General features: G+C 45.6%; 8 protein-coding genes across 8 annotated transcripts; 4 read left to right on the forward strand and 4 right to left on the reverse strand.

The window, feature by feature from the left end:
• Positions 1 to 244: 244 nt before the first annotated feature.
• Positions 245 to 1,546, reverse strand: GLAREA_11666 (uncharacterized protein; the record flags this gene model as incomplete). Its single annotated transcript, XM_008089809.1, has 2 exons — positions 245 to 1,212; positions 1,270 to 1,546. 2 exons carry the CDS (start codon positions 1,544 to 1,546, stop codon positions 245 to 247), a joined length of 1,245 nt encoding a protein of 414 aa, XP_008088000.1.
• Positions 1,547 to 3,418: 1,872 nt separating this feature from the next.
• On the forward strand, positions 3,419 to 3,763 carry GLAREA_11667 (uncharacterized protein; the record flags this gene model as incomplete). Its single annotated transcript, XM_008089810.1, has 1 exon — positions 3,419 to 3,763. The coding sequence occupies one exon, from the start codon at positions 3,419 to 3,421 to the stop codon at positions 3,761 to 3,763; it is 345 nt and encodes a 114-aa protein (XP_008088001.1).
• A 6,444-nt stretch (positions 3,764 to 10,207) lies between these two features.
• Positions 10,208 to 10,936, forward strand: GLAREA_11668 (uncharacterized protein; the record flags this gene model as incomplete). Its single annotated transcript, XM_008089811.1, has 2 exons — positions 10,208 to 10,419; positions 10,474 to 10,936. The coding sequence occupies 2 exons, from the start codon at positions 10,208 to 10,210 to the stop codon at positions 10,934 to 10,936; spliced, it is 675 nt and encodes a 224-aa protein (XP_008088002.1).
• A 1,537-nt stretch (positions 10,937 to 12,473) lies between these two features.
• On the reverse strand, positions 12,474 to 13,728 carry GLAREA_11669 (ArfGap/RecO-like zinc finger; the record flags this gene model as incomplete). Its single annotated transcript, XM_008089812.1, has 3 exons — positions 12,474 to 12,788; positions 12,881 to 13,630; positions 13,681 to 13,728. 3 exons carry the CDS (start codon positions 13,726 to 13,728, stop codon positions 12,474 to 12,476), a joined length of 1,113 nt encoding a protein of 370 aa, XP_008088003.1.
• Positions 13,729 to 14,672: 944 nt separating this feature from the next.
• On the reverse strand, positions 14,673 to 16,036 carry GLAREA_11670 (RNA-binding, RBD; the record flags this gene model as incomplete). Its single annotated transcript, XM_008089813.1, has 4 exons — positions 14,673 to 14,993; positions 15,044 to 15,265; positions 15,320 to 15,623; positions 15,795 to 16,036. The coding sequence occupies 4 exons, from the start codon at positions 16,034 to 16,036 to the stop codon at positions 14,673 to 14,675; spliced, it is 1,089 nt and encodes a 362-aa protein (XP_008088004.1).
• Positions 16,037 to 17,147: 1,111 nt separating this feature from the next.
• GLAREA_11671 (Riboflavin synthase) lies at positions 17,148 to 19,541 on the forward strand (the record flags this gene model as incomplete). The annotated part of the gene is made up of 4 exons (XM_008089814.1): positions 17,148 to 17,306; positions 17,379 to 17,554; positions 17,617 to 17,715; positions 17,816 to 19,541. The coding sequence occupies 4 exons, from the start codon at positions 17,148 to 17,150 to the stop codon at positions 19,539 to 19,541; spliced, it is 2,160 nt and encodes a 719-aa protein (XP_008088005.1).
• Positions 19,542 to 20,859: 1,318 nt separating this feature from the next.
• On the reverse strand, positions 20,860 to 22,365 carry GLAREA_11672 (Cytochrome P450; the record flags this gene model as incomplete). Its single annotated transcript, XM_008089815.1, has 1 exon — positions 20,860 to 22,365. One exon carries the CDS (start codon positions 22,363 to 22,365, stop codon positions 20,860 to 20,862), a length of 1,506 nt encoding a protein of 501 aa, XP_008088006.1.
• A 1,253-nt stretch (positions 22,366 to 23,618) lies between these two features.
• On the forward strand, positions 23,619 to 24,734 carry GLAREA_11673 (NAD(P)-binding Rossmann-fold containing protein; the record flags this gene model as incomplete). The annotated part of the gene is made up of 1 exon (XM_008089816.1): positions 23,619 to 24,734. One exon carries the CDS (start codon positions 23,619 to 23,621, stop codon positions 24,732 to 24,734), a length of 1,116 nt encoding a protein of 371 aa, XP_008088007.1.
• Positions 24,735 to 24,889: the final 155 nt, after the last annotated feature.

Genomic DNA, 24,889 nt, shown 5'->3' on the forward strand with positions numbered 1-24,889 from the left:
CGAGGGAAGGAAGGGCTTGGGATTTCTGGGTATACTTTGGGACGGCGGCTTTTTGTTTTAGTAGATTTCGGAGTCTTTGCGAACAGATTTGATGTCTTTATGAGTATAATTCATCTCATTATCATATATTTCATGGTCCCGTTCCGCTATGTAAAAACCATCCGACGCCGGTTTGGACAAGTCTACTCCTATCTAAACGCCAAATGTCAAAGATGCCGTGGAGGAACTTTTGGTGTAGATGCAATCAAGAAAGCAAGTCACCAACGCCTGAGACTCCAGAGCCTTGCCCATCCCATATTCCCTGACTGCCTTTATTTTTACTGCTCTTTCCGGCTTCGATGACGGCGGACTTCTTCCCAATTTCTCTAACGTCTTTAATGCTGTTGGTTATGGTGCTCAGTAAGGACACTAAGTTGACGTCGTTCTGCTCGGATAATAGCTCCTGTTCGAAAGCGGCACTGTCTGCAGGAATAAGCAGGCTTAGACGGGTGAGTAGCGCTTGGATGGAACGGAGGACAGAGTGGTTGACAGGGGTGTACTTTTGATCGTCCGGCTCAACTCCTTCTGGGACCGAACTCGATATGTATGAAGGCGGCAGATTCCGAAGGTAGACCGATATCAGGTCGATCCGACTTCGTAGCATCTTAATCGCATTTGCCTTGGTGGTCAAAGACGCAATTAATTCTTCATCTTCACGAGACAGGATGTGCTGATCCTCGCTCTTCGAAGCTCCGACTTCTTGGTCGTCTGACTTTTTCGCAGCACGTATCGTCCCTTTGCCCTTGGGTTTCTCTGGGGATGATGCGGGCTTCTCGACAGCAACGGTTCCATCCACAGCTGTTGCATTACCGCCTCCTCGAGCTACAAAATCGATACCGATCATCTCAGCCTCCCCTGTTTCAATGGTATATGGAAGCTCCTTAAATCGCAGACCCAGTAGTGGCTCCCCATCTGTCATTTCCTTGTCCTCTCCTCCATCGGGTGTTATCTCCTCCGCTTCGTAATTACTCTCGTAGATCGTGATAGGCAGCTTGCCCCCAACTGGTCCATCAACGACTGCTGATGGATGAAATCCAAGAAGAATTGCCGATTCGTTGAACTCGTTTAGGATCTGTCGATGAACTGGAAGATGGGCAGGTTGGGGACCTGATGTAGGTAATATGGTATACCAACCTACCAGATCAAGAGCTGGTACTTTGTGTACATCCTTTACTGAATGAAAAAATATGATTAGTAGACATTGTTCGAAACTACAAATTATTTACTAACTCTGCTGTAGTCTTTCTTCGAACCATGCCTTGTGCAGGACAATATCGCCTTCTACCTCCACAAGGCGGCAATCAAATGCATGTTCGATTGTAATTTCTCTACCATTCTGCTCCCCCAGCAGAGCTCCCACTATCGGACCAGTCTGCTGTCGAAGAGTATGCCTTGTAATGTAATCGGATATTGTGAGAAGCACTAGAGGATGAAGCGCTACCTGGAGTCCGCTGTCTGTAGATTTCTGGTTAGAAATAAGGGGATTGTGGGCGACCTCGATCGCCATAACGCCTTATTAGGTTCGTGACCGAATCGTTCTGGCAGTGAGTTGGTGGTTTTGTGGTAGAATGTTATTTGATTTGACGTCGAGCTTGTCTTGTCATTATGTTGGTGGCCTTGCGAGGCTGCCGATGAATGATGAGCTTGAGCTTTATCTATTCTACCGATGTTTAACCGAGGGTCATCCGGGAGGGGCACGCACGTGATGCGTCCCGACCCGATCGCCTAGGTTTTTGAGCGACGGAGCTTCCATATTCACAACCTTACATTTATCAACAATCAAAGCACAATTTGCACATAGTATTGACCCTTTCTTCTCCATTACTCAGTTTGATATTCTCATCACATACGATTTGCGTACAGTCTTGCTAGAAAATTATTACTGCTCCTTACGGTCATGTTCTTCGATGTTTATTTGGACCCAGCAGCACGTCGGAATTCTCGAGCTCTTGGGGTTGCTTATGGACAGAGGATATCAGCCCCCATTACCGTGAGGATCAAACCCATATTAATTTGTACTCCATCAAAAATTATATCATCTCTTATTTCTACGTCGTATATATTCCAGAGTTAGTGAGCGAAGCGAAACAGGTTTGTGAACTCTCCCTATAAATATAGCACTGAACATAGAGCATAGGTACAAGCGATGTTGTCTAAGAATTAGAGCACCGATCGAGAAATTTCCTGTCAACTCTGTCGAATATCTGAAAGAATCCTGATGGCTCGACATGCAAGCGCATGTAGCACGCAACGACCCTTACTGTACGTGGTCCAAAGAATAGCAATAGTCGTACCAAGGTTTCACTGGCACTTGTGTCTGGCCTCATCGTTACGCAAAACGAAACTCAACCTCGAGCAATACTCAACATGTCGATCGTGGTCTGAGCATACTCGACCGTTTCGTCGCCCTGGAAGAGTTAATTTTCTGGAAGCCATTTAGCCGCAAGTCAAGTGGACGAACGACCAAGGTTCTTTAACACCAATTCGGCGAACTATTTCATACGTCCGCGATTTGCAAATCCCAAAATGGTTTCCGGTTTGGACTTCAGCTATTTCCCGGAAGACTACAAAGCCCCCGTCGTGGTATTATACATATGCAGGGTTGCGAAGGGTGATATTCAGCTCGTGAAGAGACTTTGTACATGCCAGCTGGTCGAATTCCAATTGTAAACCACCAATCAGTTGTGATCAGCGCGACATAGGATTCATTGTCACCTAGGAACGACCGCTCCGGGCACTACTTCATCGATGACCTGTTCGCGGTTTAGTACCCTCGTAATCGGATACACAGGGCCATGGCATCGACGTACACTTGCAGCAGATGTGCAGGATGTGACTGCGAAATGTCCGACCTGCAGATGAACCGCCCAATGACCAACTCTACCCGTATATAAACTCACCAGTCTTCTCCAGACTTTGGTTTGACAATACTACTCGTTGATGTTGTAACATATGCCGGCATCATAGTCCGCTTCCCCTAGTACAAGGTTCTCTACCATGGTCATATCTGCTGCTGATAGGTTATATGTATCTGGTTAACCATCTTTCCGTTAGAGAATCATCGTTCGCCTTATCATTCATACTCGGCTGATACATCATGTCACGCTGTCGCATTAGAGTCCCACCTTGGCCATCTTCTCGGAATGGTACCTTGAGGAAGGCGTTCCAGATGCAATTCTACAACGTTATATTATAGCTTCTATTCCAAAACAGCAAAGTGACTTGAATCAACATTGCCAGTACAGCATGTCAGAGCTACATCCGCCGGACCGTTTGGCCTGTTCAAGATATCAGCTGCGCAGTCCTTATTCCTGACATCTCAACAGCAGAGGCTTCAGGTGGCAAGTTGCTAGAAGTCCCACATCTGAACACATTTATCATGCGTCTCGTAAATGAAGACACCTTGATTCTTTCCAGAGATTTGGATTTTCGTATGCGCGTCTCCATAGTCAGCTCTCTGCTTCTTTCATGCAGCTCACGGTTTTATGATGGCAGGATACTTGCTATTCCCGAATTCTATCAGAGTGTTCTCCGCATCGATGCTTGCTGGGTCTACAGCCTATCAACAGGCAGCACTTCCCCTCAAAACCACTTGCTTTCAGCAGTTGTCCAACTCCTCGCCTCCCAGCTGCGCGGCATAGCCGAGCGCGCAGATCTCATGGAACCAGAGAATTACGACGTAGAGGTACAAGGATGTGAAGAGCGCTGGTATAGGAGCGCATAATGAGGGGCTTCTCAAAAATGTAGATGTTGGCAACTTTCGCTGCGTGGAGACGAGGCGCGAAGAGGTCATGGACGCACATCAAAATCGACTGAGATTTTTGACTACCTCTGGCACGGAAGGCCAGGGTTCGATTAGATGCTCCCTTTGAGCTGATAAACAAGAAGAACAGGTTCTAAAGGCACATACCCGATTCTCATGACAGTCTGTCTCTATGTGCTGGAGCGGGATTCGATTTCGTTCTTTCAAGAACACACGCAACAAAGTAAGAAGTATCATACCAATGTCATCTGTCGGGAATTAATGCGATAGTTCTGCACCTATCATCGCAAGCGAAAACTACTTAGGTAGTCATCCTGACGATGTTAGCAATCACGAAAAAGGACCAGCAATATCGGAAAGTGCTAAGCAAGACTAACCATCAAATTCGAGCCAGAATGTCGGCGCGTGTCTAATCATTTCGAGGAGGGTGGCATAATATCTTCCTTGTGCGGGATCTGGGTAAAGGCTCTTACTGCTTAACACTGCAAAGGAAATTCCGCCATCAAATCGACGCTGAATGATAGAGTCCAATGCTAGAGAAATAGGTTCCTAACACTACCTCGCAGAGGACAAAGTAAGTGGCAGTCACCTACCCGCAAATCTTGAACTAAATAATAGGTCGACTTTGAATAGAGCTTAAGAGGGTTTATTTACTTAAAATATTTGACGAAATAGTTATAATATTCTAAGTTGATCCACTAAATTAGAATATTTCGTCAACTTAGTCGAAGAATTATTCCACGGTGCCACTTATTTGGTCCTCCGCGAGCCCTACTCACATCTCTCAAAGGCCACCTACGATAAAAACACTATCCTCCGCTATTACGAAGCCCGAATAAGATCTCAGGCATCAACGACTGTACCGTCGATCAAAGCAAGAACAAGTAATTACTAATCACTTTGACACTCCCCGTGGTTGGGAAGTGCATTACGCGTATCCCAATATCGTGATGATTAAAAACGGTTACTCATCTTCGGTGAAAGTTTCAAATAACATTGGTGCTGTACCGTCTTTCCTTTCTTGCTTCAGATGTAAAATAAGAGGACGAGTTGGCGTCTTGTTAAGATTGTCTGGAGAGTACTTCCAGTTCAAGGTTGTAAGGAGAAATTAAGAAGTAGATCACACGTCTGAAAGTTGTTTGGTGAGAGGTCCTTCGTCTCTTTTGTTGATGTATACTCTATAATGTGTCTATCTCTAATTCTCAAATGTTTCTTTCGGGAATTTCAAACCTGAGCAAAATACATACTCTCAGCTAAGAAAAGTGTATCCACATAAAGAAATATATGTCTTGTCAGTTATTTTAAGTTTGGTTGACCTCAATTTAAACATATAGGCACATGCCACTTAATTGTTAGTGGAGACAACTTGCGCTAAATAAGCCCAATCTTCATTGAAAATAAAGCTTACGTAGCTACCAGAACGATTGAACAAGGATCCCGAGAACTACGCCTAGTATATTTTACCAGTCTCAGTAAACTCGAGTTATATCTTGACATCTTTAGCTCTGATATTCTTGGCCATGAAAATGGACAGCTAGTGATATGTCCCTTCCACTACCTATCGGCAGCCTTAAGCTCGAAACCCTTAGAGTAGATAGGTGCATAATGAGAATGTCTCTTGAACTACTCGATATTGCCTAGCTGGTCAGTTTTGGATCAAAATATCTATGCTAGGCGTCAAATATCCTGAAAATGTACGTCGAGTACCTCGATTAGGTAATTCAAGCTACGATTCGTGACAAGCGGACGATCAAACCACTTGAATAAAGTTCTGAGAGGGGTGCCATTCAGCGGTCGAAAGGATAGAAAGTACATCCACTGAGAGAGAGAACGATCAGTGATGTTAAGGGTAATAGAGAGTGGTCACTGAGTATAAGAACAAGCAAAGTATAGAAAGTAGAGTAATTACACTCTCACGTCGAATGAAGCGAATTGTACATAGAGCGAATTGTAACAAATAACTCGCCATAACATCTGAGAAGGCACTTTCTTCTCGTGTTGACTAGCTAGTACCTAAACTACAATCTAGAAGATCTCATTGTTCCTCCCTAACGCACAACTCATTCTCTGGAAGACAGCGTAAGATTTAGTAAGGTACGAAAGGTAACGTTTTACGAGATTTTGACACTTTTCACTTCTCTCGTCATGGGTGACACATTGGACTTTGACTTCATAAACCAAATCTAATGTTCAATTGAAAGGATGTTGAATCGAGAGGTTGACTGACTGCAAGTGCCAAGATAATTTGTGTCCTGGTTTTGGAAGATTCCGGTGACAAGAAGGTAGGCGTTAGACGAATAGCAACAGCGATAAGAATGTCATTATTATATGAAACACCAAGGTGCAAGCTTGGGATGGTTTGGACCACATGCTACGATATCATTGAGCAAATATGAAACAAACATAAGTTCTAGTAGCCAGAAGTCTTATAGTTGTTTAAGGTTGCGCTCACTTCCCGTCTTGGAGAGAAAAGGTATATTAGTTTGTCATAGCTAAAACAAGAAAGACATTTAGCACTTACCAAGATTCTCATGATTGCGGAATTTATTGAATGATGATGAAACTGTTATGAGTTACTTTGCACAAAATGTCAAAACGAAGATAGGTGTGTTGTGTTTTAGCGAAACACTCTTGACAAAGTCTCTGTTTTTACACGAAATGAGGCTATTCATTAGGATATGAAGTACAGCTGTTCCACCTAGATATCATTCAACCATATTGGTTTCTAGAGAAGGCAGCACATTAAAGTGCTTCCAAGTTTTATTGTTTTGGGAATATTTTGTAATAGCTAAGATCGGGGCTCCTTAACATCTAGAAGCCAGCTAATAAGAGAATATATCAGAAGAGAGAACAATTAATTGAAATCATTATGAGTGTTGGATAGCATAATGAAGCCGGTTCTGTTCACTTTTTTGTTCGTCAATACTCTTGTCACGCTACAGGAAGTACTAATTCTACCTTTAGGTTTGCATTAGTGCTTATGCATCGAAGAATAATGAAGCATCTTACGGTGAGTTAGGAGGAAGATGTTTTATAGCTTGCCACAGCTGGCGTCCTCCCGCTTCCGGGCTAGGTGACTCTAGAGAACATTCGAAGATTGACATGTTCCATTTCGAGTATATTTACAGTCGGTACTAGCAATAGGTATTTTGATCTCGCGCGCGAAGTAATGCTTGGAGGAAGACGACGAGGGAATTTGATTTCAACGATCAAGTATTTGGAGAGACTTGTAACCAGACACATCTTTCTTTACTCAGAAAGTGTGCAAGTTACGTCCACCTTCGACAAGCAGGTGTCTCTTATCGCAATTTCCTGTCTGATAAATTTGTCTCCACGCATATATTATATGCTCTGAGCCATCGGAGAAGAGATGATAGTGGAAATTTGCAACTGGCGATATCATTGATCTCTGTCGGCTCCAGAAACCCTGCTTGGAAAAGATATGTCAGATCGTGTTCTGTTATGGTGCTAGCTTTAAAATTAGAATCTTAACATGGGATCCCTCCTAGAAAGTGTAAATCAAGATGACAAGAATCGAGTCAAAGTAGTGTGGCCAAAGCCAAAACATGAACAGCAGGAACACTTGCAGATATGCATACGTGTAAGACGTCAAAAATCCAAAAGTTTTTTCCGGTTAGCTAAGTACCGATTTAATGTGCAGCATGAATTGAGGTCCACGCGCTTCAAAACTGGAGATGAGAGTAACAGCCCAGGTTGTAGTGGGAAAATGACTGAAGGCTAGACCTACCAGCTGGCTTCCAATTACTTTATGAATAACGTAAAAGAAGATGAATCTGAACAATTGAGATAATCAGTTAACTCAAGATGCTCGAATTATTCGTCAAAATTTCTAAACCTGACCAACAAAATGGAACATCGATTTGACAATATACACGACTCAACTTGTGTCATCCGATTGTCGGTAATTTTACTTGCTCTTTGAGTCTCATACTAGCATCGACATGATGCGAGTACCCTTGGTAAGCCTATCCTACTGTTACAAATTGGATGCTCGGAATTCTATGGATTCCAAGCTGACTGACTTGATTAGGGAGAATTGAATGCTGCCGCCTTCTATTGGATGAAGCTTAAGCTACGAGGACAATGACCAAAACAATGTACGGAACTGATTTTCATATAGAACTGGTGTGTTGTATCGTTTGAAGGCACTGCAGATGGAGTGTTCGTTGCCGTGGATCAGGGACTGTTTAAATTCAATCTCGCCGGGTTTTCGGATATTTTTGTGGTATTTATTAATGTGATGTGTCAGGAGCCTTCAGTTACATTATACGTAGGGATGCTCTACCGAGATCACCAAAACCGAATCCTGACATCCACTGGTAGTTGGTGGTATTGGCTCCCGGCGGAAAAGATTAGTGGCAGTCGAAACACGATAGTTCCTCGATCAATTGGAAGTTGACAGATTATTGCATATTAAGTGGATTAACTTGGCACATTATCAGATATTCCGTCTATTCTATCCAGCAAATAACACCTTAGACTCTGTTCGAAATTAAGTTATTATTTTTGAAGATTAGTGGGCAGGTGACTGACACTTATCTTGTCCTCTGTGAGGTTGGGTACTAGATGCTTCATTTGGTCGCCTGGAGAAGGAGAAATATGGAGAGGCGGGAGCTGGCCGACAAAGCTCATTTGGAATGCTTTGACGAATCATAAGTAACGATTAAAACGTGTTGAATCGTTTGGAATGAAAGTAGCAATAGGTAGGCGTCCATTGGTGTGCCTCATGATGTCTACCGCTGCACCAATGAGAAGGCAAGCTGGCAGCAAATGTCTCTTTGAGAGGCTTGCACGGGATTGCGAATCTGTTGAGTGACAAAGTAATGGCGCGTTGGTTTAGGCTGATCTGAATCAGAACTGCAGCGAGCTGGTTTCGGTAGACAGGCTACGGTCGATTCCGGGTTGTTCATGAGTCGAACAGTCGAATAGCTGAATGAAATCAATACACGACGAGATAACGAGGACACCGGATGTGGCTAGCTTGGTTGGTCTAAAGATAGCGTATCACGTGCTGGGCCCTGGTTGAGTAACTACCTAGTAGGTACCTTGAAGGTTCCAGCTGATGCTTGGGGCAATGACGTGAAGGAGTAATGCAATAGACAAGTTGGGATCATAATACACCATATTGTAAGACAGCGGATATACATCTCCTATTGGTACCAATAAACTTGCTTTTATGCTTAAAACAAGGCAGATAAATGATGCTGTTGACATTGCTTGGGTACCAGCAGCAACATCCTTATCGACATGCATAACACGATCATAGCTTTATCGCCCAAGCTCTCCACTCTCTCCACGTTCCAGCTCCACGCATCCTCCTGGCAGCTGCAGCAGAGCAGCAACTCGATCACATCCACCCCGCGGCTACGGAGGATATGCCCCTATTCCCCCCTCGATTCGTTATCTCTAGTACAAGTTCTACTATCTGCTGCATTCGGTGACAGAGGTGGCCGAGCTGGGTTGGAGTCCGATGACCTGGGAGTCTCAACCGAGGTCACTCGTCTCGAGCCAGGATAGGCGGCCTCCATGGCTGTGAGCTCGAGAGATGACGGCTCTGCTCACGGGCGCAGTTGGCACAAGCATACAGCGGGAATGCGAGACTTGTATGAGAAGAGTGGGCAGTGGCAGTGGCAGTGGCAGTAGGCAGGTTCCGTCTTTGTTGATTGCCGCCCATCCAACATCTCACCTGGCCAGACGACGTAGGTAAATAAGAGACCTCGCGTCCCCCTTCCTTCTCCTGCTCTTCTGCTTCCTCTTTCTGCATACAACCAACCTGATATTACAAACCAAGCATCTTCCAACATTACTCACCTCAAGCATATTTATATCCGTCTTTCAATAGAGTTATCACTGCATTCGCTTGCCGGCCTCTTCTTTGTTTCCATACTCAGCCTCGCTTGAGTCACTCGCCGGTCTCTCTTTGTCTGCTTGCTTCCTTTGCATCCGCGCACGTCATCCAAAGACTTCACTTCCACCACTTAACTGTGCGTGGGTGGTTCTTTCCTCATTCCTCAATACGAACCTCGATAATCTCCCTCTGACTCGGCTCATTTCCCCGCAAAGATAACAGTCACTCGGCAACTTGGAACGTCGACTGTTTCGATAGCAACACTGTTAATAACAACAACCTTCTTCCTACTTTCCTGATTCCTTCCTCCATCAAAACTGCACAATACGACAAACAACTCTCGATTCCTCTGTTGGATAGAATAAATACGATCCTCTGATAAAGGAACTTCATCTCCGCCGGAAATTACATTGAGTCATCTTCTGACTCGACCAACACCCGAACCTAACACCTCAACCTCGAGTTTCTTCAGGAACTCCGAACCAGCTATTCCCAACTCTCTCTCGATCTCATTTGCATCTCCAACCAGCCTAGCAATGTCGACCACTACCAGCCCAGTTGCCCCAGTCCAAACCCGCGATATTCGCTCGGCATCCGTAGCCTACAAGCGTGATAAAGACCACAGCACGAAATGGGCCCGAGGTGTCCGACCAATAGCAGGGCACCAATACGAATATCCAGAGCCAAATTCCTATGGAGAGTTGGTGTTCACGGGCAAGGTCCGCCCAGATGCCCGACATCCATTTATGTACGTACCACAGATGCCACACCTATTCTTCTCAGAACTAACAGATATTAATAGTGGCGAAAAAGACCACCGCAGCCCAAAGGCAAACTATCTTGGTGCTGAGGACATCTCTAGTCTAGCAAATCGACGCTATTCCCATAAAGTTGACACTTTCCACGAGTCAAACGATCACACGACCAACCCCCTTTCTAAGTCTCTTCTCTCCATGCTTCCTCAGCATATGAACAACGCCACTCCCGCTATCTCCACTCGCGAGCCAGACACTTTGTTCAGCTATGATACCCGCGGACCAACTCCAGGTCAAAAGGCTAGTCGTGTAGCTCTTGGGGGTCTGATTGAGCAGGCAGAGCAGAAATGGATCGCCGAACAGACCGAGAAGATCATTCGTGGAGAATACGAGGTACTTGATGCACAAGGCGAGAAGACGGTCTTGAAGAAGGGGAAGAGATCGCCAAAGCAGAAGCCTAAGGAGGTGCAGCCTGTTGTAGACGAGGATGATGGATTCGAACTTGTTTAATCGCTGTCATCGATTGACACAACTTTCTTGTTACTCGCTATTCCGACATTGTAATTTGCAACTTCTCATTCTCACGGCGTACACGGCTTCAGCATGGTCTAGCTTACCCTTTCAGAGGAAGGATAGCTTCACCCCTTATCTTCATCATTAGGGTTTCAGCCTACTCTTGTAAACATACAACAGGGAAGGATGGCTCTCATTTCTAATACGGTGTTACGGTCACTAGCATAGCTTACCCAGTGTGGGACGGTCAGGGAAGGATAGTTTGCATTGCAGTTTACTATTTTTCGTGTTTTGCGGGGTTATGGATATGGGATACGTGACTTGGGTATAGCTTACCCCCACCCAGTGCGGGAAGGATAGCTTGCCTTGTTTGGGCTAGGAGTCTGTGGGTTATGATTAGCTTGTGGATAGGATACGATAGGGCATTATTACTTTAAGAATGAGAATGGTTTTAACCACCATCTGAATGTTTTCGATGAGAAAGGTCGTGAGAGGAGTAAGAAGCTTCGTGAATGGTAAAGCTAAATATGAAGAAGGGAAATTAATCACGCCATGAAGGTTTATCTTAAACATGACTTATCTACCGATGAACTTCAAACGAACAGGTCTCCACTCGAGGGTGGAAGGGAACAATAGCGTTAAACTAGGTACCAATGCTGCAGTCAAGCATAGTCTACCCACTTTAGAAGTCACCACGAAACATTCGACACCAAAGAACAGCATATAAGATATCATAAGCGTCGCTCCTGTACACGACAAAGACCGAGAACGATTCCTCTCGAAAAAGACTTAGGGTTTTATAGCGTTATGATATTTAGAAACTGTTATGATTTGATTATGAATAGAAACTGGCTCACAACTTGTGTCACCCACTCAGACAGACTTCTAGGCATTCCGCATCTCGCAGGCTGCCTCGCGCAGGACAAGACAAGTTTCAGTCGAAACAGAATCTTCCTTCGACCGAGATGACGAAATATCGCACATTTAGTGGATCAATTTAGGACATTATAGGCCATTTCGTCAATTATTTTGAGTAAATAAGACTTCTTAAGCTTTGTTATTCAGCCCGACGTTAGTGGGTAGCTGGCTGACACTTATTTCGCCGTCCGCGAGGCTGCGGCGGTGACAACATATCTCATTTCAATATCTTACCTTGAGACGACTCCTGTAGGATAAAATACAATGATTTTCATATCATCATTTGTTGTTTCTCGAGAAGGCGCTTTTTTACCTTAGATGTATCGTTTTCCCACCTGGAAGACCATACTCGTGTTTCTGGTGTTGGAGGTACACTTGAAAAATGTGTAGCAGGAGGATGAGCTGTGAGGGAGAGAAATGGAAATACTCCAAGATGGTCATTGCATGCTTTTCATTTTTAATCCAATCCAAGCCAGGTCTAAGCGGTTTCATGTTCTACTGCTTATCCATTCATTCAATGACGCTCAACAACACTCCAACGCCAGCCTCCTCTAATCCCGCACACCCCTCACTCAGAAATCATCTCATTCCAACTCCTCCCACCCTCAACCATCTACTACCACTTATCCCAATCATCATCCTTTTTCCCCTGCTTCCTCACCGCACTCGTCCCAATCGCACTCGGTTTCGACGCTCCCATTCCGCCCATCCCAGCAGCACCCCCCTGCCTTGCACTCCCCGCCTCCGCAAAGCTATCCCAGAAATCCTTCTTGCTCTCGTCCAGCGGCGCCTGTCGATAAGCTCCCCCGCTACTCGGACCCTCCACAAACCGGTTAAAGCCTTCGGCGGCGGATTTGGCGCCGGTTTGCGCGCCTTTGGCAACTGTGGCGGCGGTGAGCCGGGCTTGGGCTGCGAGGTCGGTTTCGGCTAGCTGTGGGGTGTCAGTTTGTGATATGAACATAAGCAGGAAGGGGAAGGGGGATTTAAAAGGGGTAGCATCCTATAGATGTGAAATAGACGAACCTTAGCAGCAGTAGGTTGAATATACCCATCATTGACCGTCTTCGCCGTACTCGCCACGCTCTTCGTAAACCACCCAAACCCCTTACTGAGCGCCGCCACCGGATCTCTTTGCAAATCATTGAATCCGGGTAAGCCCTCCTGCCTCACCGGCTCTGGTCCCGCGCTCCCAAAACCAGCGTACTTTCCACCCTGACTTGGCGGTAAATCCGCAGAACGAGACGCATTTGCTTGGCCCAGGCCTGCAAAGTACTTATCATCAACCTTAGCCTTGACACCAGGACGCGAAGGCGAATCATTGCGGGACGAAGAAAGTGGTGTTGCTGTTCTAGAACTCGAATTGTGGAAGGACGTAGTATTCGTAGCCGTCGGTGCTTTAGCCGTAGGGACGTATTCCTTCCCCTCTACCTTAGCCGTCAACCGATCCTTATATTCCTCGCCCACATCCACCGAATAACGTTCCGCAATTGTAGCATCATCCCAAGTAATACCCGCCATCTCATTGCCCTCTGCCTTATCAAAGAAGTCTCTCCACGTCTTGTTTCCACCTTCTCTCATGCGGTCAATTTCCACCGCTTTAAATGCGTCCATGGTAATGCTGCGTACGAAACTGATATGCACACCAAGACCGCGGTGGACTCCGGCGCAGGAGAGACAGATGAAGACGCCGAATTTGGGGGAGGCCCATTGGGGGGAGGGAGCGCCGCAGTCGCAACAACGGTCGTTGCCGGCGACTTTTTGGATCTCGAGGAGCTGGTGGAGGTTAGTCGGCGTAGAAACGAGACGGATTCGAAGGATAGTACCTTGGAACGAGTCTCGGGATCGACCTCCCACATGGCTTTACTAGCCATGATTGCGAAGGTTGATTAGGACAATACTGGAATCCTTTGACTTATCGTTTATCCACCATTGATGCACAGAGTTGTGTCTTTTTGACTTTTGAATTCCCAACAATCGTAATTCTCCAAAGAAATTACAAGTGACACAGAACTATCTAGAAATGGTGTTGTTGATGAACAAAAAGGAAAACCTCCAAGGAGTCAAGATAGGCGGGGTGTATTTTGGCGGGCGGTGGATTTGAGAATAAGGGGGTGGAGTCGGCAAAATACGCTTGCAGATGGCCAATCAAGTTAAGATACCGAGGCAAGGCTATGATTTTGCCCTCGAGCCTCGAATTCTTCAAATCATGCATGTCCAAAATACCTGGATGGATAGTCCTTGTGCTTCGAGACTTTGGCAATGTCATCATATGTCACGCAAGGGCAGAATGAATCGTAAATGTTACACATCAACAGGGCCATAACTATGTGCTTCACACTTCCACAAAAATAGCAAAATAGTCTATAATATTATTACGATTTTGCCAGTACCATTTACTGTCAGCGAATATGGTATCACCAATAACTTTTCCATTCCTTTATTCCCGAGAGAGCACATTGAAAAAATCTAGTGTACAGTCCAGAGTGAGCTAAAGAAATGGTAATAAGACATTGTTTTTGAAAGAGTCATCGAGAAGAATTGTTCCCCTTGTTTAGGGGATTTCGTTAATTCCAAGAAAGCAACGAAAAACCACCGCATAAGAGTTACAATTAATCCACCTAAAAGAAAATCATGAGAAGTTGATCAAAGTTCATTGAAGAAATCAATGAGACACAGATCCAGCCTCCGTCCCGAAGTGCATCCATATAGCGCCGAGACAATGGTCCAAAAGCAAAAATTAAAATTAATGCATCTGATCATGTCCGCGAAATGTAGCACCCTCATCGTACAATGTAATACATGGACAAACAACCACTTATGCAGCGGTAGCCTCAGTGGTTGTGCCGTTGGTACCCTCGGTAGCAGCTTCAGCGGCTGGGGCATTGGCATCATCGTCGGTCTTGTCTGGGCTGTCAATGGCGACCTTGACAGCGATCTCACGACCCTCAATCTCCTTGCCGTTCATCTCGTTGACGGCCTTTTGTTGTTGTTCCTCGGAAGCAAGAGTGACGAATCCGAATCCACGACCCTTGCGAGGTTCGTTGCGAGCTTGAAGCTTCTTGACCATGAAACGTGGGATTGGTCGAAGGGCGATCTTGGCGGAGGATGGCTCGTAAGCAGCGAAAAGTTCCTTGAGCTATTGTATTGTTAGATGATGATTCGTGAATAAGGTTGTGGGGAAATTACCTTCTCCTCGGAAAGGTCGTATGGGAGGTTGGCAACCATGACCTTGTTCTTGGATGGAATACCGTCAGCTGGAGGGCCACGTTCACGACGCTCGCGTGGTTGACGGGCAGCTTGTGGTTTGCCGTCCTTGTCAAGCTTCTCGCTCTTCTCGGTGGTCTCCTTAGGAGCATCGGTCAAAGGTAGAGGCTCTGTGGTAGCTGGAGCCTCGGCACCTTCCTCGCCCTGGGACTCGAGTCAGTAAAAAACGATACAAGCAGTGCAACAAAGAAAACTTACTCCGCGAGCGGCACGTCCTCCTCGTCCACCACGGCCACGTCCTCGACCACGTCCACGGCCGGATTGTCTGCGGCGGCCGCCTTCACCTCCGGAAGCACCTTCACCTCCGCTGGCAGCTCCCTCAGTCTTCTCGCCTGCTGGTTCTGGCTTGCGGGCGAGTTGAACGGAGACCTTACGATCAAGGATCTCCTTACCAGAGAGCTCAGCAATGGCACGCTCTGCCTCACCTGGAGAGGAGAGATCGACAAAGGCATATCCGACTGGGCGATCAGTTCGTGGGTTCTTTGGGATAGAGGTGGATTCGCTACAAGAGATGGCATATTAGCATTTGATTTAGAAAAACGTAGCATGTGCTAATAGGAATTGTGCGTCATCGTGCCTTCCTGGTAAAAATAATTCGTCTTCTTGCCACGGTGGCAGCAAGTCGCCGTAAGAGTCATACCAGTGAGAAAATTGAAATGAATTCAAAACTTACATTAGGTATCCGTTGAAAAAAGAGTTCAACTCCCCCTCGGTAGTCGCGTATGCGAGGTTACCGATATAGAGTCTTCGACCCTCTGCGGCGCTAGCCAGTACTGCCTCGTTGTGAGCAGCACTGGAAGCCTTGTCACCACCAGTGGTAGTGGCCTCAGCAGGCTTATCAGAGATCGATGTGTTGCTTAGAGTAGCAGTAACGTCCTTGACGGCGTCCGTAACTTTTTCCACGATGGCAGACATGTTTGAGATTGGGTGGTGGTAGTTCGACGAGAAACTTGATGGTGTAGGTTGAGTTGACGTTGCCTGAGTATTTTGGACTCTTGCGCAAGTGGGGGAGTGTGTAAGGGTAGCTTGGTGCCCTAGAAGTCTGGTTTGTTGGTTGAGAAGTTGAAGTTGATGAACTTGATCGTATCCTTGGTGTGATGTGAAGTCGAAAAGAAAGGGAGAAGGCGATGCGCGTGTGGAAATATATCAAATTCCACAGCCGCAGCTTCCCTGTGGCTCTTATGGCTTTAGCGAGATTTCTTACCGGATCGGGGGCGTTAAAGTGGGACCGAGGCCCCCAAGCGTCATTCACGGGGTCCAGACTGGGGAATTATGAGAAAGGGGAAAATAGTATCTGAAGGTAGCCTTGTTTAGAGGATTCACTTGAATAGAACGAACCTAAAGTAGTATTCATGCTATGACTTCAGGACATTAATCTCAGCATTAATTACACCATTGTCAAGATCAAAAGGCCTGATTCAGAGCCTCTATTCTCTGCATCGGTACTCACATGTGGCAAGGCTACGTGCACGGGTGAAGCTACGGACCTGGAGTGTTTGAAAGACTAATTGCGATTAGTATTAGTCCGTGACGCAACATCTAGACCTGCAACTGCATACAAGTAGTTGGTACTTCATGGGAGCCATATACCATTATGATGCATGTTACTAACAAAATTCGAGTCCCCGCTGTTCTAGGCATTACAACAAGCACAAACGACCCTCCACCAGGGATCTAAAAATCTCATCGACCACGCAAGGCTGAGGTGACAAAGGTTTATTTCCGCCTGGTCAACAGTCTCAGGGGCAACTCCTGTAGGGGAGGCTGTTATTACTACCAGCAAGCTGTATTCTTACCACGACTAGGTCTAGGATTGGAAAGATGTCCAGCTTCTATGCATCGGAAATAAATCCTTCGAAATAGCACTTCCCGATTCAAATATTCTTCCCTCGGAGATTGGTGATGGTGCAGTCTCGTGACTGAAAAGGAGGTGTTCGATTTGACCGAACTCGCTCCGGCTTTGTTGATGGCGAAGTCTTCGAGCATGAATTTCTTGCCTCCCCCTCGTGCGCCGTTTCCTTCAATCATGGCTGAGGCTATCCAAGGCCAGCGACATGATAGAAATGCCCTTGTCCTCTATGGGTCTGAAACTGGAAATAGTCAAGATGTGGCAGAGCAATTGGGACGCATAGCAGAAAGATTGCATTTTGCCGTGAGGGTTTGTGAGATGGATCAGGTTGAAATTGTATGTTTTTGAAGCACATCATGATCGAATCTCTGGTCGTTCTCTGCTCCGTGCTTACTCCAGTCGTCACAGAAATTGTTGCCGAAACACAAAGTTGTCATTTTCGTTCTATCAACAACAGGTCAAGGCGAGTTCCCGAAAAATGCGAGGAAGCTATGGAAGAGCCTGCTCAGGAAGCGATTGCCTCCTGGCTGCCTTGGTCACGTGAATTTTACCACATTCGGGCTGGGAGATAGTTCATATGCCCAGTATGTTATATGATGCGTGTGTGACATTAATAGGATTCTTTCTTCTGACGGTAGGGATTTAGGTTCAATTGGGCCGCGCGTAAGTTGCATAAACGACTTGAACAGCTGGGGGCAAACGAGATATACCCTCGAGGAGAAGCAGACGAGCAACATGCCGAGGGGTAAGTGATATATCCTAGCATCTACTCCGCCTTGGACCGCAATCTTCGTTAAAAATAAACTCATTCACTTATGATGTTCTCGTGGCTGACTATTTGATAGAATCGATGGAACATTTTTGTCTTGGTCGATTGACCTTGGGAAGCACCTGCTCTCTCTGTATCCTTTGCCTGAGGGACAAACGCCAATTCCACCTGACGTGTTTCTTCCACCCAAACTTTTTCTGGAACTTGTCAAAGAGAACACGGATGAACCCAGCGCTCTGGAAGCGACATCCCCATCTTCCGTAACCAATTCACCTTCAGATGCAACATTCACAACAACTCGGCCCTTCAGCCAGACCAGTCCTGATCATCCTGAAGCGAGAGCCACAACCTCCGTGCCCTTCTCAGCTTCCGCGCAGCCGCTCCCGACAAACGGATCTCATACAGACTCGGCGCTTGCTTCGAAACACATAAGAGACCAAGCTGAGATGGATTACACTTCACTGATTCAACCAGAGCCTCGACCATGTCCGCAAATCAAGGAGAACATTCCCGGCGAAGCAGACCCTGTAGATCGAACCCGAGCTAAAGCACGTCTGCTCCCTTGGCCTGACGCTGTGGAGGCTAGACTTGTTAGCAATCGTCGGATTACACCTGAAGATCACTGGCAAGATGTTCGCGAACTCACCTTTCATATGCATAAAGATACGCGGTATTGTCCTGGCGATGTTTTAACACTATATCCCCAGAACTTTCCGGAAGATGTTCAGGCGCTCATTGATCTCATGGGCTGGAACAAAGTCGCAGATTCGCGCGTAGCATTTCAAGCAACAGGTCCCAAATTCTACGCCGCGGAAAATCTGATATCCATGGCCCATGGCCTCTATCCATCCCCGCGGACAACTCTTCGACAACTCTTGACGGACAATCTCGACATCACAGCCATTCCAAAGCGGTCTTTCTTCGACTTTATCTCCCATCAAACGGATGATCCCATTCACAAGGAGCGACTATCCGAATTCTCAAACCCAGCTTATACTGATGAATTCTTCGATTATGCTACTCGCCCACGACGCAGCATTCTTGAAGTGCTCCAGGACTTCCCAAGTGTAAAGATACCATGGAAATGGGCTACTTGCGCTTTTCCTGTTATTCGAGGCCGGCAATACAGTATCTCGAGTGGTGGCGACCTCAAACGCTCAAGCCACACCCCAAACGTCCTTCAGGTCCAGCTTCTCGTTGCTATTGTAAAATATCGCACTGTTCTCAAGAAGATACGTCAAGGCCTCTGTTCTCGATATATTGCATCATTACCAGCAGGCACCGTGATGAATGTTGGCCTCAAGGATGGTTCGTTTGAAGACACTACAAAATACCAACCCAATTATCCTGTGATCCTCATCGGCCCTGGTACTGGTCTCGCTCCGTTGCGCTCTTTGATATGGGAGCGGGCCGCTATGGGGATGATAGACGAAACTCAACGCGCAAAGACCATACTTTTCTACGGAGGACGCAACAGGGAGGCAGATTACTTCTACCAGGAGGAATGGAATACCTGGTTTCGGGACGTCACAATTCACACGGCATTCTCTCGGGATCAAAAAGAGAAAGTCTACGTCCAGGATATTATCAGACGCGAGGGCCAGGCCGTTTGGGAGCAACTTCAAAAAAATGCGGTGGTATACGTATGTGGTAGTTCAGGGAATATGCCAAAGGCCGTTCGGGGGGCTATTATTGATGTTATGGTTAAGCATGGGACGGCGCCATTTCGAGATCGTGCTACTGCTGAGGCCGCGGTTACGGATATGACACGGAGGGGACATTATGTGCAGGAGACTTGGTAATCATAGGCGTTATGTGGCATCACAGGAGTTTTTGGTTTGTTCGGAATAGGAGTTTGGAACCTCACGATATGATTGAGGACTGTAGATCGTTGATACTTAGTGGGATAAAATACGCCTCGCGGCAGGGATACAATTGTTTCAACGAAAGATGCGCAGTGGAGATTATAGAATAGAGGAATAAAGACAACTCATTTAGCAATCAAATCAATTTGGAAGATTACACCGCATATTCAATCAGCGACCTAGAAATTTTGACTCTCAAGATTGCTGAAAGTTTACTAGACACATGTGCCCAGCGACGAAATCAAATTCGAGCTGAATAATGCCAATCACAACCAGCCAGCTACAAATTAGAAGTAAAAAAGAATACTGTCTCGAGAGCAAGAAATGAAATAAGGACCGACCAAAAAGAAATTTACTTACTGCGGCAGAAAATAGCAAAAGATCACTTTCAGCCGAAGCTACCTAGTGTCTAAACAGCATTACCTGTTTACTTTTTTAGGAAATTTTCTTATATATATAATGATGCACCACACAAGGAAATTTATATTGTTATATCATGTCTTTTTCTTTTCTTTTTCTTTTCTCTTCTTTTTTTTCTTTTTTTATCCTCTTCTTTTGACTCTTTTTTTTATGAGGTACTATTTCTTCTTTTTCTTTCCTGCTTCTTTCTTTCTTTTTTTTTTACTACTAATAATGGATTTGAGCTTAACGACCGGTTTCCATGACGGTCGGCAAGAAGGGATTTGATTGGGTTGTGGGAATGTGTGCAATTTGATTATTTAACATTTAAAATGTTAGGGGTCTATGGAGGGTGAGTGAATTGAGGTGAATTTTGGGGGGTGGTGGTGAGGCGAATGGGTTTGAGGTTGAACCATTGGATGGTCAGAGTGTGGGTGGAGGGGGAGGTAATGTTTCGTAATATGCTGCTAAGGGTTTGCGATATTGTGGGGACGAGATAGTTGTGTATCTGTAGATTAGGTCAATATTTTGTGAAAAGAATATCCTGCTATCTGTGTCTTCATCTTTTGTAGTATAGCTGTCGGAAGGTCTTTTCGATTTGTGTGGTCGGCTTCTTGCGTCTTGTTATACACCGGTATGTGTTGCAGGTATTGGGAATAAACGTAAGTTGATAAACGCTCGAAATATTATGTGGAAGAATTCAGACTTGTGTTGTAATATATGTTCAGCTGTGATTAACAATCAAATGGCATTCCAGTAGTCTAAGCGATACCTACCTTTCATCCGTCTATTCCAACTCCAATTTTATCTAACCCTCAAATCTGTTTCCATTCACAACCTCCCCAATCTACCATGTCTACCAAACCAATTCAATCCCCTCCCCCTTCACACAACTATTAAACCACTCGAAAATCTCCACCTCACCCTCACTTTTCGCGCCTTCCAGCACCCGACTCAAAATCAGTCGTTCAGCCGCCATATATAATTCGGTAGTAGCCAAGTTCCTTGCAATACAGGCCCTATTCCCGGCTCCCCATGCGAAGAAGCTGGTATTCATCTCTGAAGTCACGTTTTCTAACCATCTCTCTGGCTTGAATGCGTGCGGTTCGGGAAACACTTTGGGATTGAAGTGCAGAGAGTAGCCGGAGCAGCCTACGACCGTACCTGCGGGAATGTGGGTATTCTGAAGGTTGAAACCAGAGGAAGGAACGATATGTGGGAGGCGTGTTGGATTGGCCATGGATATGCGAAGGGTTTCGCGGATTACGGCAGAAAGGTAAGTGAGGGATTGGATTTCTTGAATTGATGATTCCGGGAGGGAGTTATTTGTTTGGAGTTCAGTATAAAGACGTTTGTATCTGAATTCATTAACACGATATAGAAATAGTAGAGTGGGTAGGAAGTACTTCTCTGGATTGAGCACTAGCTGTCTGCACATCGTAGCCATGTTCATTCCTGTAGAATCAGTTCCCGCAAAGATCAAATCTTTACACTGAACCTTGACTTCATCCTTCGATAACCCGACTTCCAGTAGTCTCCCTGGATAATTCCCGTTTTTACTCGGCACAGCCCTATCGACCAGTCCCTCTACGAACTTCTCCACCACTTCAAAACTAGTAGCTGTATTCACATCCCCAAGAACCTTCTCTGTCCCCCATTCCAGCCAGAGGAACAGCAAATTAGGCAAGTAAAAGAACCTGCCCACGGCGACGAATGTATCCACGAAAGCACTTGCACTCAATGTTCCTCCACTCTCGGACACTCCATTATAATTCTGTGCGAATAAATGCGTACTCACAGCATCCACAGCCAGACTTCTACACAGATTCAAAATATCCACTTTTCCTTTCTTCTTCTCCGACTCTAATCGAGACACCATACGATCCACACATCCATAAAGCTTGTCCTCATTCTCCTTAATAGCCTTGGTACTGAATAACCCTACCACTGCTTTTGCGCGTGGAGATCTATATTCTGGATCTGTGGTCGAGAAAATGGTTTTGTGGCCGTCAATATCGAAGTTGGCGTAGCATGGAGCTTTTGGAAACCCGCCTTTGGCAATGTAGATTGGATTTATAGCGGCTGGGTCGGAAATGTCTACTTCATATGGAGAGACAAGGAGGATTGGTCCGTAGATCTCATGAAGGTTATCGATGACGGTCGCTTCGTCGCCGATGTAGGAATGATACCAGAGCCATAAAGGAGAGATACGGGCGATGATAGGACCGGGGATATGGGCGAGTGGGTGGAAGTAGACATTGTAGACTACGTGATGGATGAGGAGCACGAAGGAGACTGTGAGCAGTGGGTAAAACAGGGGAGATTGTTGGACATCGGCGATTTTGGATGAAAGGAATTCCATTATGGAGGTTGCTCAATAAAACAATTGAGTATGCAATTGCGATTGAGGAACTGAACTGGTCGTAGAGAAGTAGGCATATTGTGTAATGTTGAAGCTATCTCTATGGTGGGGTTGATCCATGACTCAACCGAACCTGTCAAAGAAACGCGGGGCATTTTAGGGGAGCTCTTCGGTTGAGGAGCACCAATCAAAGCGCTAATATAACAATTCCACAGTATTTACGGGACAGTATCAATGTCTTTGATCGTTAAATTTCTAGAAGAAGATAAGCTTCAATCGAAAATCGCGAGCGATTCATGTCAAATGGTATAACGGAGCTACTGAGTCATATTTGATGTAGGTAGGTGGGATGGTCACTACTCCTAATCAATAGTGTTATCTTTTCTCTCTACATCTGCAAATCAATCAGTCCATTTATTCAATCTTCTAACTTTTGGAGAAATGGGTTTCCTCAAAATATTTGAGGAGTGATGGGTAGGCACCGGGTTAGAGATGAATTCCCCGAACGTCGACAAACTCATCACCAGACTTTGAGATTTTGAAATCGAAAATCGAAAAGACATTATAGCAAGTGCTGCGTTACTGATATTCTGATGCGTAGTAGTTGCACACAAAAACCCCAAAATTAACCTGAATGAGAAAGTTTTGAATTTCGTCTCTCGATAAGCATCCGCTAAAAATTGATTGTTGGATGAGATGGCTAAAAGGAATGGCAAAGGTGATATACCATCAGCTCCAGCAATACGGATGCCAGTGTTAAAATTCCTCGTTATTGTTGCCAGATAAGTTTGTGCTCGACAATCTACCAGATATTGGAAGACGGTGGGTGTGGCTTTGAACCTTTCGGAATATACCATCCACAAGACTGCTTTTTACCTAATTCTCAGCTTCATAAGTTGATAGTAACTCACTGTAGTTGATTCAATGCATGGAATACAAAAGCCAGTCTTTTAACATTATGAATAATGTAAAAATAAGGAGTGGTGAATATTCTTGTTGGCTATCACCTGATGAAGAAGCCACCACAAAATTTCACCAACATATTGTTACACAACGTTTATATTACCCAGTTTGGGACAGCATTTGAGTGTTTTATGCAACCTGCGGTGAAACTAATCCATGCTGTTGTTTCCAACAGTTGCCTCCAACAACAACAACAACAACAACAACAACAACTTCATTCATACAGGCTCCCTGTCGGCGGTTGGGGAAGGTGTTAACTCACCAAGCTGGACAGCCAAAACAACCACGCAATGGAGGACGGTGCTGCAGCAGATCTACCAATGCAAGAGAACGACGAGCTTGTTGCGTTAGTGGTAGGCGGTTGTGGACAATTGGGCTATGGGATCACGAAGGCCCTGCTTAACGACCCTGCATATACGGAGGTTCATGTATTCTCTCGAAACCCAACGATCAACCTTTTGCCGGGAGCAAAATATCACGCTGGCAGTGTTACTGATCGAGAAGGTGTCGAGAAGTTGATCTGCGAAGTCAAACCAACCATAATCTTTCACTGCGCTTCTCCCTCTTACGACAGTGGTAATTCAAAGCCCAAACTTTTCCACGATGTCAATGTGCAGGGTACGAGAAATCTCCTCGATAGCGCTTTGAAAAGTACCTCAACTCGAGCGTTCGTTTACACTTCCAGTTTTACCGTCCATCAGCAGCCGTTCAACTTCACAGAAGAAACAGGGCCATTGGTCAACGAAGCATCAATCGGAAATGCGGACTACTATCCAGCTGCGAAAGCAGCGGCCGACGTACTTGTTTTGGAAGCAAATAATCCAGAAAAGCTTAGTACTTGTTGCCTGCGAATTTCATCACTATTCGGAGAGCGGGACACCGGTGTTGTCACACCAATGATTCGTGCCCTTGAGACAGGACAACAAAAATATCAGATTGGTGATAATAGCGCACTTTACGAGGCGGTATCTGTGAATAACGCTACTACGGCGCATCTATTAGCCGGAAGAGCGCTTCTATATCCAAAAGATGGAACCGGAGCCAGAGTAGATGGAGAAGCATTCCTTATATCCAATGGTAGGCCAGTCCCCTTCTGGGACATATGCCGGAAAGTGTGGAAAGCTTCGGATGAAGAAGCTCGGCTCGACTCAGTGACCGTTGTGCCAACATGGCTGATCATTGGACCTGCTATGGTATTTCAATACATATTCTGGTTCCTTACTTGCGGTACAAGATTGGCCCCGGGAATGCAGCCTTGGGCTGTCAAGATGTTCGCTCGCCCAAACACTATCTCGATTGAGAAAGCTAGAAGAGTGCTTGGCTATGAGCCTGCTGATGATTTGGATGAGACTATTCTTGCTGCTGTTGCCTGGTGTAAGGTCGCGATGGCAGAGACAGCCCCTTAGGCCGAGATTAAATATTTGACTGGAAAACAATTAATCATGTAGAGTTGCTACTTATGTGGCACTTTTTTGGACAGAGAAAAGCATGAGTTCCTATGATCTATACTCTGTGCATAGCTAAGGATATCCACTCGGTTGTCTTGTTTTTGAAAATGACT

The sequence above is a fragment of the Glarea lozoyensis genome (genome assembly GCF_000409485.1).
Source record: "Glarea lozoyensis ATCC 20868 chromosome Unknown GLAREA8, whole genome shotgun sequence".
Taxonomy (NCBI): Eukaryota; Fungi; Ascomycota; class Leotiomycetes; order Helotiales; family Helotiaceae; genus Glarea; species Glarea lozoyensis.